Source organism: Aedes aegypti, chromosome 1 (assembly GCF_002204515.2).
Source record: "Aedes aegypti strain LVP_AGWG chromosome 1, AaegL5.0 Primary Assembly, whole genome shotgun sequence".
In the NCBI taxonomy this organism is placed as follows: Eukaryota; Metazoa; Arthropoda; class Insecta; order Diptera; family Culicidae; genus Aedes; species Aedes aegypti.
The window spans coordinates 303,580,916-303,593,109 of NC_035107.1; the positions used below are offsets into that span (position 1 = coordinate 303,580,916).

At 38.8% G+C, this 12,194-nt stretch overlaps 1 protein-coding gene across 1 annotated transcript; it reads left to right on the forward strand.

Moving 5' to 3' along the window:
• The first annotated feature begins 5,371 nt into the window (after positions 1-5,371).
• LOC5576149 (lipase 3) lies at positions 5,372-6,919 on the forward strand. Its single transcript, XM_001662447.2, has 3 exons — positions 5,372-5,687; positions 5,744-6,454; positions 6,513-6,919. The coding sequence occupies exons 1-3, from the start codon at positions 5,517-5,519 to the stop codon at positions 6,912-6,914; spliced, it is 1,284 nt and encodes a 427-aa protein (XP_001662497.2). The 5' UTR covers positions 5,372-5,516; the 3' UTR covers positions 6,915-6,919.
• Positions 6,920-12,194: the final 5,275 nt, after the last annotated feature.

Genomic DNA, 12,194 nt, shown 5'->3' on the forward strand with positions numbered 1-12,194 from the left:
GTTCGGAGGGCATGATTAATAAAGCAGAAGCCTTTATATTCGGCGGTCTATACACAGTCAAACGATCTATGTAAATGTATGCTGCACAGGTATCGAGGTATAGTTATACTTAAGCTAAGTATGCTGTTTCGCTCAAGAAAAGTAAAGAAATACCTTGACTGAATGGGTCAAGAAATTTCCTTCCTTCGAAATTATATTTATTCTAAACTGCGTAATGCGATCATTACTGCGTTTTTGGAAAAATCAAAAGTTTGATTAGTCTGGACCATTTCTTGGAAGAAATTTTCCACGCATCGAGATAGGCGATTCATTTTCTTGTCAGTAGCAAACCAGTCTTTAGAAGGGATTGGCCATCGAGGTAATTATGAAAACCAATGGTTATCTAACTCGATATCGAGATACAAAATATCAAGTAAAGGAGAGTTGACTGTAATTCAAAAAAAATCTAAATACTGAGAACATTGTACTGCGATCTTTCAAACTTGAGTACCGAGTATGGTACCAAGGGACTGAATGTAGCACTTGAAGTGGTACCCATTGAGTGGTTCCACAGAAAATGACGACTTTTTTCACAAATTTCATTTTTATATTTTTTGATTTTAATGAAATTTTGCACATGCTTTCTTTATGCCCAAAAATGCCTTTTTGCATCATCGGCTCGCCATTTTGACTCTAGCCTTACTTTTGAGAAGGGCCTAAGAAAAAAATCCTTAATAATTTTCAAAAAATTATAACTTAGAAACGGTTTGTCCGATCAGTTTGATGCCTTCCGCAAAGTTTTAGGTTATTGTTGGGACTATCTGGAAAAAAAATAAACACTGTAAAAAAAAATGTTGTTATTTTTTATATATCGAAAATAAAGCTTAAAAATCAATTTTCTCAAAAATCGTATTTCTGATTTTTTTTATTTTTTTATATGTTAAAGTAGACAAAAAATGAAGTCTTTTGCACAGTGGGTCAAGATGGAGAAATCATGGACAAAATAGTTATGATTTTTTGAAAATAGGTGAATTTTTGAAAATGGTCATAATAAACTTTTTAAATGTTTTTAACTCGATTTTATGAAAGTCCGCAAAATTTACAACAAAAAAGGTACACGGAAAAATCAGGCTCACTTTTACCGTTTTAAAGATACAGCGATTTTAATACAAAATTATGATATAATTTTCAATTTTCGGTCATTATAATATAACTTAGAAACGGTTTGTCCGATCAGTTTGGAGTCTTCCGCAAAGTTTTAGGTTATTGTTGGAACTTTCTGGAAAAAAATATACACTGTAAAAAAAATGTTGTAATATTTTATATATCGAAAATAAAGCTTAAAAATCAATTTCCTCAAAAATCGTATTTCTGATTTTTTTTATTTTTTTATATGTTAAAGTAGACAAAAAATGAAGTTTTTTGCACAGTGGGTCAAGATGGAGAAATCATGGACAAAAAAGTTATGATATTTTTTAAAAAGGTTGATTTTTCAATATGGTCTAAATAAACTTTTTGAATGCTTTTCGACCCGATTTTATGAAAGTACGCAAAATTTTCAACAAAAAAGGAATATGAGAAAATTTTGCTAATTGCTACCGAAATATTTGAAAAGTTTATTATGACCATTTTCAACAAATTCACCTTTTTTTTTAAAATATCATAACTTTTTTGTCCATGATTTCTCCATCTTGACCCACTGTGCAAAAGAGTTCATTTTTTGTCTACTTTAACATATAAAAAAAAATCAGAAATACGATTTTTGAGAAAATTGATTTTTAAGCTTTATTTTCGATATATAAAAAATTACAACATTTTTTTTACAGTGTTTATTTTTTTCCAGATAGTCCCAACAATAACCTAAAACTTTGCGGAAGACTCCAAACTGATCGGACAAACCGTTTCTAAGTTATATTATAATGACCGAAAATTGAAAATTATATCATAATTTGTATTAAAATCGCTGTATCTTTAAAATGGTAAAAATTAGCCTGGTTTTTCCGTGCACCTTTTTTGTTGTAAATTTTGCGTACTTTCATAACATCGAGTTGAAAAATATTTAAAAAGTATATTATGACCATTTTCAAAAATTCACCTATTTTCAAAAAATCATAACTTTTTTGTCCATGATTTCTCCATCTTGACCCACTGTGCAAAAGACTTCATTTTTTGTCTACTTTAACATGGAAAAATAAAAAAAATCAGAAATACAATTTTTGAGAAAACTGATTTTTAAGCTTTACTTTCGATATATAAAAAATTACAACATTTTTTTTACAGAGTATTTTTTTTCCAGATAGTCCCAACAATAACCTAAAACTTTGCGGAAGGCATAAAACTGATCGGACAAACCGTTTCTAAGTTATAATTTTTTGATAATTATTAAGGATTTTTTTTCTTAGGCCCTTCTCAAAAGTAAGGCTAGAGTCAAAATGGCGAGCCGATGATGCAAAAAGGCATTTTTGGGCATAAAGAAAGCATGTGCAAAATTTCATCCAAATCAAAAAATACAAAAGTAAACCGACATTCGAATTCAAATGGAACCGCTCCATTGTGAGTCCGATTACTATTCCTTTATTTCGTTTTTAATGTAACATGGTAATATACAGTCATCTCTCCCTTACTCGATATTGAAGGGACCATCGAGTTAGGGAGGTATCGAGTTACAGAACACAAAAGCAGTGCAACTGCGTTCCAAGGGACCATCGAGTTACCCGAATAAAAAATACAATACAAAAACAATATAACGTATTGTAACAGTACCATTCAATATATTGGAAATACAATACAGTATATGTAAAATGACAATACAATTACAGTACAATATATTGTTTTGAACAGTTCACTGTATGGTATATGAGATTTTTGCAATATAATGTATGGGTGGTTAAGTATCGTAACAATACAAATATATATATTTTCTCATACAAACATTTTGAAAATACAATACGATATAATGTTCATGTATTGTCTTGATTAGCAATTCGTGTATTGTTGTACAATACAAAAACAATTCAACGAACTGTATCATGGTTGCATTCGTCGTTACAGCTAATGTCAAGTGACTTCTAAAAAACTACTTATTTTTACTTTTTGAATATTTTTCAGCCAACATTTCTTGCTTTCTGAACTTGTTTTGTTTATTTCTTTCAGCAAAGCTACATAGAAAAAAGCAACAGTTGTTTTACGCAAAAATAGGAATTTGACCAAAATTGTAAGGTATAAAACCAATTAAAAACAATACAATGTTCTGTTACAATATATTATATTGTTTTTGAATTATATATCCAAACAAGAATAATATTGCTTCGACATTCAATTACAATACGCTGTATTGTATCTAATACGTTATATTGTACATTAATGGTTTATTCCATTCACTGAATGATACGTTTTTATCCGGGTAGCCATGAAAACCAACTTTTACTATGGTTCTCTAACTCGATATCGAGATACGGAATATCGAGTAAGGGAGAGTTAACTGTAGCAACATTTGTAAAACAAAACCGCTTAATTGCACCTTCAGATTTAAGGTGTATACATAATTTAAACTTTCTTTATAATCAACAAAAATCACTAACACACTTATCAAAATATCAAAGGGGGTTGTGTACAAGACACGACCGCATGACGTTAACTACGCCAAGTGATTTTTTGCATTTGAATTTTTGTCGATTTTCATAGTTGCAGCCTTCCTTTAGTTCAAACTCTAACATTATCTAATAATAACAGTCTATCGTCAAAAATCAAAAGTTTTCTCCATTTGAGTAAAATGTTGTATAAATTCCCGAACGATTGGTGGGAAAATATTGTAAATCTACCGATAAATGGCTGAGTTATTAGTATTTAAAATCTTACATAATTTCGTGACGGTCGCAACATTTTAGATTTTCAATTGACACCCAGTATATTGCCGTAAGACGTAGTTAACGTCAAAACGAAGAAACGCAGATGGGCCGAAATAGGTTCGTAAACCCAAAAATAAATTATCATTCAGTTTGCAACAACGTGGCAATCAATTCAAAACACAACAGCTCACGGCAAGGCCTACTGCGTTTTTGGAAAAATCAAAAGTTTGAAAATTTTGAAGCGCTTAGGTTCACTGACCTTCCGCAATTTACCGTCAGTTGGCGCGTGTTCATCATCAATCTAGAACAAGCTGTGGACCCCTTCAATCGTACCGGACATCAAGGTAGCAGAACCTGTCATTGGCAGTGTTTATCTCACAGCAGAAATAAGTCGTTTGACGGATCATGTGTTATCACCGGCTCTAGATCATTGGAATGATTGTGCATCACATTGGCCGACGCCTCTCGCGAATTGCATATCACACTTGAAATTTATCGCACAAACTTTTGCAAGTCTAAAAATATCCCCAAGTTCAAGAACCGACATAAAGTTACTTCTAGAACCAGCTTCCATTCTTATGATTACCTCTGTTATTCCACCAAATGCAACTAAAAGAGAGCAAAAGAACAACGTCAAGTCCGCGAAAATCTCCGATTCGCATTGGTAGGAATCGGCAGCGCGATTAACCGGAGAGAGCCCGAACGTTCAAGTGCGCAATGCACTCGTTCAGGGTGATCTGCTTTGTGTAACACTACTACTTATCGGGTCAAAATTCTAGAAATGCGCGCAAAACTTCTCGAAAGCTTTCTCACTTTTCGCTGTGCGAGATGCCGCGCTGTTGCACAGAGGAGTTGCTAGAACACACAGACTACTGCGAAACGTAATTTATTGGCGATACGTACTGGTTTGAGCTATGTCAGTGCAAAATCAACTGATTTTCATTACTTCAAAAACGTGACAAAAATTAGTAAAAATCACCAATGACGCGAACAAATTTTAATGACGGCCTACTTCGTCTTGGGAAGAAAATAATTTTGGCCATACGATCCAAATTGCTCCTGTGTGCACCCGTTAGCTGACCTATGGCTGTAACGTCACACTCGCGGAAGGAAACTTGTCGCCGTCGTCGTCGCAACCCCTTGCCATCGCCGGGGCGCAGCTGATACTCTGGTGATTGCAACCTTCCGTGGGGTCACTTGTTTGCATGTAAGTAAGTGAGCGATTCTATGCATGCAATTGCTCCGACATAACAAGTTGCAATCTAGGGAGTCATCGAATGCATTTCGTTACGGAACTAGCGACGACGACGACGACAACTACGGCGTCGCTTTGCGTCGCGTCGTCTCGTGTCCGCCGCCGCCGATCACGATCATCACATTTCGAGCAGTTCTCTGATGTCGAGTCGCAGCCTGCTATGGGCTCCAACAACTGTACAGCTGTAATCTTCCCCCGGAGGGGTGATTCAAATAATGATGATGGTGGTGGTGGAGGAGGAGTAGTAGGAGGAACATCATCCTCCAGCGCTGCGCTCACGGAGTAGGCGATGACTGCGAAGCCGGTGCGGCGCGAGCCTGATGAACTTGATCAAAACTTGAACTTGGCTCAGTTCTGATCAGAACGTTGCTTCGGCGGTTGTCATTCCGTCCACTGGTTTCCGGGATCTTGATAATTTTTTGAAGTTTCACACGATGGGTTCTACTCGGTGCTGGTGCTTGCTAATTTTGGCGGTTGCGTTGTTTGGAAGTGGTGCTTTAGCATATCCTGATGAAGATGACTTCTGGAAGAAGGAAAACGATATTCAAACGGTGCGGGAGGATAATTGGTTTCAAATTGATGAAGAAGATGGAGATATGACACTCGTAAGTAGAGTTCTGTTGGGTGTTAGAATTCGATAGCTTAGAATTTGTAATTTCAGCAAGAATTGATCGAAAAATATGGCTACAAGGTGGAGATCCATTCGGCCACTACGGAGGACGGTTACATGCTTACTTTGTTTAGAATAATGCCGCGAAAAATATCAGAAACCAAAAAACTCCCAGTTTTTGTGATGCATGGCCTGCTTGGTAGTGCGGCAGATTTTGTCATCAGTGGTCCCAATAACAGCCTGGCCTACTATCTCGCGGACGACGGTTACGAAGTGTGGCTTGGAAACGCTAGAGGAACCCGGTACTCCAGGCGTCACCAAGAGCTACCACTCCATTCAGAGGAATACTGGGACTTCAGCTGGCATGAAATCGGCTACTTTGATCTCCCCGCCATGATAGATTACGTTCTGAACAAAACTGGATCGGATCAACTCCAATACATCGGACATTCCCAGGGAACCACAACGTACTTTGTGATGTCCAGTTCACGGCCGGAGTACAACCAAAAGATTGCCCTGATGACGGCCCTTTCGCCTGCTGTTGTGCTCAAGCGCATACGAAGCCCGATTCTTCGAGTACTTCTCGATCTATCAGACACAATCAAAGAGGTGCTGGATTCTCTACACGTTTTCGAATTCTTCCCTTACAACGACAACAACCACAAAGTGATGGAATCGCTATGTCCTGCGAATGCAAGGGACACTATCTGCGAAGAACTGCTGGGTCAGTTGACCGGTCCCCATCCGGAGTCCTATTCGCCGGTAACTGATCTTCTAACTTAACAATCCTTCAAATTCCTAATAATTCTCCCCCCTCAAGAAACTCGTCGCCGCTTACATGGGCCACGCCCCGGCCGGTGCCTCCACCAAGCAACTGATGCACTTTGTCCAGGTGGCTCGGACCGGGCTCTTCCGGCAGTACGACAACGGCCGCAAGGAAAACCTGCAAACCTACAGCAACTGGAAACCGCCGACCTACAACCTGACGGCATCGTCCGCTCCGGTCCTCATCTTCTACGGCCGCAACGACTGGATGGTCCACCCGAAGGACGTCCAGGAGTTCTACAAGATGCTGCCCCGCGTTGTGGGCGCCAATCTAGTCTCGGACCGAAAGTTCAACCATCTAGATTTTATCCTGGCGAAAAATGCGCGGTCAGAAGTGTACGATAAGATGCGACCGGTGCTCGAACAGTACAACACAATAAACAACCCCCCAGTGTAATCCACGATCGTGGGAATTTGTGGAAAGAAATTATGCCCATCCGGGGGACCGATTGTCGTCATAGCAGCCACCACCACGTGATCGATTTCAGTTTCAAGTTCACGGTAATTGGAAGATGATCCCCAGCAAGCATGTGCGTGCAATTTGTTTGATCGCCAATTTTCGACGAAGCATGCGAAGAAATGTGAATGCGCGCACGTGCCTACTGTGTGTGCGAGATTTTTGTTTGTGTTTTTTTTTTTACGACGAGTTGACAAGCTTACTGTGGTGATTTTGATGTGAACTTTAGCTGTCGTCAGGTGCTAATTGTACAACTGTAATCAATCTTAAGCGAGATCTGAATGTGCGAAATCAACTACGGCAGTGATGTGAGAAAGGTGCAGAAATGGCGCATTTATCTCTTGGTTAATTGTGTTCAAATGCATGCAAATGATGCAAATTTTGAAGTTTTTGCTCCCCTATGCTTAAACGGTGTCAATTATGAAGAAAATCATTCTCCAAATGTTTGAAGTGATTCAGAATAAATTTTATTGTGCACACGCTATTTGAAGTTGATATGGAAAAGACCAACCTTTTGTGTTCAATCCTCTATCTGTTCGTCTCAATAAAAAAGTGAACAAACTCTTCTCAAGTGAAATCTTTACAGCTACAGTTTTGTTGAAGACCGTATTATGATTGGATAGTTTGTTATTTTTGATTCCAGATTCTAAATCATGATGAGATGATCAATTACTTTCAGAACAACACTGCATTTTTGCAGAAGAACATAGTGGCCTACTTTGATCTAATCTTCCCGCCAGGGCCCTGCAGGGGCATGCTACATACAAACCCACTCTCTGATGCTGGAAAACAATTAATCATGATGTTCAATAAAATCAGGTATTCGGCAAATTTTCAGAAGAGAAGATTTCACTTGAGAAGAGTATGTGAACGTTTCTATAGAATAAAATATTGAAGAGTTAGAGGGCCAAATACAAAAAGGCGTACCACAGTGCCGCGTTGCTTGGACAAAAGTGAAAAGATCAACTATTTTATTGCACCAAATCAAGTATATGTAATTACATACATTTTACATACGTTTTACATATATTTGATGTATTACATGAGTACCTGAGGAGAAGAAAATTGCTGATGAATACCAAGCTGAGGTATCCCATATCAGATAATTTTCAATACTTACTACTTGAATTAGGTATGAAACAGCCTTGTTTAAGACTCTTTTTAATGTATTCGAATCCTCTGAGCAGAATCTCAATAGGAGAAACTTAAAAGTACATTGGAATACCTTGTACCTCTTAATTCCGCCCTAAATGCTTATATTTGACAGATACCCGTATTTCGACTACCACTTGCAGTCTTCTTCAGTGTCAGTTACTCGTATCCACTGAATGTAACTGAGTAACTGACACTGAATAAGACTGCAAGAGGTAGTCGAAATACGCGTGTCTGTCAAAGATAAGCATTTAGGGCGGAATTAAAAGATTCTACCCCATTACTCCGAATGCCATTTCCATGAATGTACCATTGCACAGTGGTTCCATTTGTTCTACGAAGCGGTCATAAATCATTTTACTCAATATCCGGTGGCAAATACCATGAGCAATTGCCAAATTAATTATTTTTGACTGTTAAAACTCCATCGAGGTTGGTGTCGTAATTTATATCACTTCAAAAATTCTGATTAGGATGCGGAGATCATAATGTAAAGGCTCTGTTATGTGAATGATTGTATGTGCATAAAACCGACTTCTTCTTCTTTCTTTCTGGCGTTACGTCCCCACTGGGACAGAGCCTGCTTCTCAGATTAGTGTTCTTATGAGCACTTCCACAGTTATTAACTGAGAGCTTTCTTTGCCGATTGACCATTTTTGCATGTGTATATCGTGTGGCAGGTACGAAGATACTCTATGCCCTGGGAATCGAGAAAATTTCCTTTACGAAAAGATCCTAGACCAGCGGGATTCGAACCCACGACCCTCAGCATGGTCTTGCTGAATAGCTGCGCGTTTACCGCTACGGCTATCTGGGCATAAAACCGACTATCTTATCTAAAATTATCTCTCTTTCCGTGTCCAAAATAAACTAAAGTATTTAATATCTTGAAAAGAACCATGAAATCTATACATTAAAAGCAATACATCTGGATTTTTTTGTTTGAGAATTTTGAGAAGATTCCCTGCTCAGAGTTGCTTAACATGCTCAAAAGCCTACTATTTAGTATGTGGATATAAAAAGCTATTGAACACTTTTCTGAGTGCCGGATGTCTCAGCGCTCTCACTAAAACTACTCATCAAATCAAAGTACAATGTTGCAAGTGTATTCATAGTGAATTAAAAAATTAGTAGTGAAAATTTTATTATTTTGTGCATTCATTCCAGTTAGCTACAATTACAATACTGGTATAAATTCTATGAATATTTTTATCATTGCCTTTATTGGTAGAAACAAACAACATTGAAAGCACGCTTTTAACTTATTTGCAAATATTTGCAGCTAGAACCTTCAAAGGTTCATTTTCCTACTCAAACATGATCATGTGATGGCGGACGTTTGATTAAATGTGATGAAGAACATATTCAAAAACGTACTTCAAAAAAAGTGATGTAGTTTTCAAGTGAGTATATTTCTCTCCTTATTACTCACATCAATACTGACTCCTAGATGTCTCATAACACTCTAAAATGTATTGGAAGTGATAGATATACATCTGTACTAAGGTTCTGTAATCTAAACTGATTGAAAAATCGATTGGTTTTGGTTTGCGAAGGCTGCTGCTTAGGCACGTCAGGAGTTAATCATCAATATTAACCTCCTTTTCCCGAGCAGCCTAGATAGCCGCGTAGTGTCGGTAGCGGTTGTTTCAACTGGCTAAGAATTAACACTACGGACTGCCTGTTCCGGTGGTAAAAGTCCACCTCACAGGTGACCCCTAATTTATGGTGTGATGCGTACCGTGCCTAAGAATGAATGGTTAGGGGGGTCTAAATTAAACCTAACCGCAAACGGAGCCTGTGGGGTACCAGGGCGCCCTCCACAGTATTGAGTCCTTCCTGTGCTACCCGGAGCAATGGTGCAGGTGACCTTGTGTTTCTCCGAGATAATCGGCTGCCCTTCTTCAGTCTCTATCTTGAGGCTTAATAAGGGTGGGATTATGAATATGTTGACATTTAATTTAAATTATCACCTATATGGATTCGCATTATGCGTTTTACACAGTGTATTCTGTGCTCTTTCGCCTTTGGCGACTTTAAATAGATACCGATCTGGTTTTTTCGTTGCTGGTCTTTTTCGTGCTGAGATTGCAAAAAGCTTAATCCTGCCTAGTTTGGGTAGTGGCTACGGTTAGGTTAGCTCAGATCAATCTTCAGCATAAAAGAACAGCAACGATCAATCTTTGCAGACTCATGCAAAATGGTGCAGCCCAAGTGGCGCTAGTTCAAGAACCCTACTTTCGTAGAGGGAACTTCTATCTAGGTAACCTTGTGGACCCAGTTTTTGCTACTTTTAGCAAGCTTGAAATGGCAAACTCGCGCTCCATGCCCCGCGCATGCGTGCTCGTTAATAAAGCAATCGTTGCTACACTCATTTCTGAGTTAACTACCAGAGATGTATGTGCTGTCACAATCGATGTTTCTGTTGGTGACCTCAACAGGAAATACGTCTATTGTTCGGTATATTTACCACATGATGAACCATCCCCAACGGATGACTTCAAACGAGTTGTCGTACACTGCGTAACAAAAGGCCTTCCGCTGATTGTGGGCAGTGATGCCAATGCTCATCACATCATCTGGGGCAGCTCGGATATCAATTTGAGAGGCTCCAATCTGATGGAATACTTAAGTAGTACAGACCTTGGATTACTTAACATAGGCAATCGCCCAACCTTCATGGTTTCTAATAGAGAAGAAGTGTTAGACATAACGCTCTGCTCGAATAGAATCAGTCACGAGTTGACGAATTGGCATGTATCAGATGAGGAATCATTATCTGATCATCGCTACATCTTCTTTGAACATTCAAATGTAACTGCGCAGACTTTGCGTTTTAGGAATCCCCGGTCAACAAACTGGGAACTCTATATTGAATTGGTTGCGACCAAATTTCATGGATATTTTCCGTCCATTGAAAATCCAAGTGATCTGGATGATGCCGTTGATACTACAACATCCTACATTATGGAAGCTTTTGAAGAAGCATGTCCTCTGCGGTCTGTAAAGACTACAAGAGGGACCCCATGGTGGAATTCCGATCTGACTAGACTCAGGAAACAATGTAGAAGGAGTTGAAACAGACGCCGTTCACCTGGATCAGAGTCGTTCAAGTCAGCTCGCAAGGCTTACAAGAAGGCTCTTCGTTCTGCTGAACGATCCGGCTGGAAAAACCTTTGTACAAATGTTTCCAGTTTGAGTGAAGTCAGTCGGTTGAACAAAATTCTTGCAAAATCTAAGGATTTCCAAGTGAACGAAATTCGCTTACCTAATGGTGACTTTACTTCTTCCGATGAAGAAGTTTTAGAATGTTTATTCAATACACACTTCCCCGGATGTGTGGACATAGCATCTACGGATGAACCAAATGTCTTTTCATGTAGTTACGAGTCTCTGGCCTCGGCTCGCAGTATCGTAACTACTGAATCGATTCAATGGGCACTTAATAGTTTTGCTCCTTTCAAATCTCCAGGAGCGGATGGGATTTATCCTGTTCTGCTCCAAAAGGGATTTGAGTCTATCAAACATGTTTTGAAAAAGCTACTTGTAAGCAGTTTTGCTACCGGGTACATTCCCAAATCCTGGCGTGATATTACTGTAAAGTTTATCCCAAAAGGAGGACGTGCGTCGTATGAGGAAGCGAAGAGTTTTAGACCAATCAGTCTGACCTCTTTTCTTCTGAAATGTCTGGAACGCATTATCGATCATCACATCCGTGATGTCTATTTGGCAAACATGCCTCTTCATGTGAATCAACATGCTTACCAATCTGGAAAGTCCACTGTGACTCTTTTACACAAAGTTGTATACGATATCGAGAAAGCATTCGCTCAGAAGCAATCCTGCTTGGGTGTTTTCTTGGATATTGAGGGTGCCTTTGATAACGTGTCTTTCGATGCCATATTGGAAGCCGCACGAAACCATGGGCTACCTACAATGATTACCAATTGGATTCATCAAATGCTCAAAAACCGACATCTCTTCTCGACATTGCGTCAAGCAGCGATTCGAAAATTGAGTGTTTGCGGATGCCCCCAAGGGGGAGTCTTGTCACCACTTTTGTGGAAT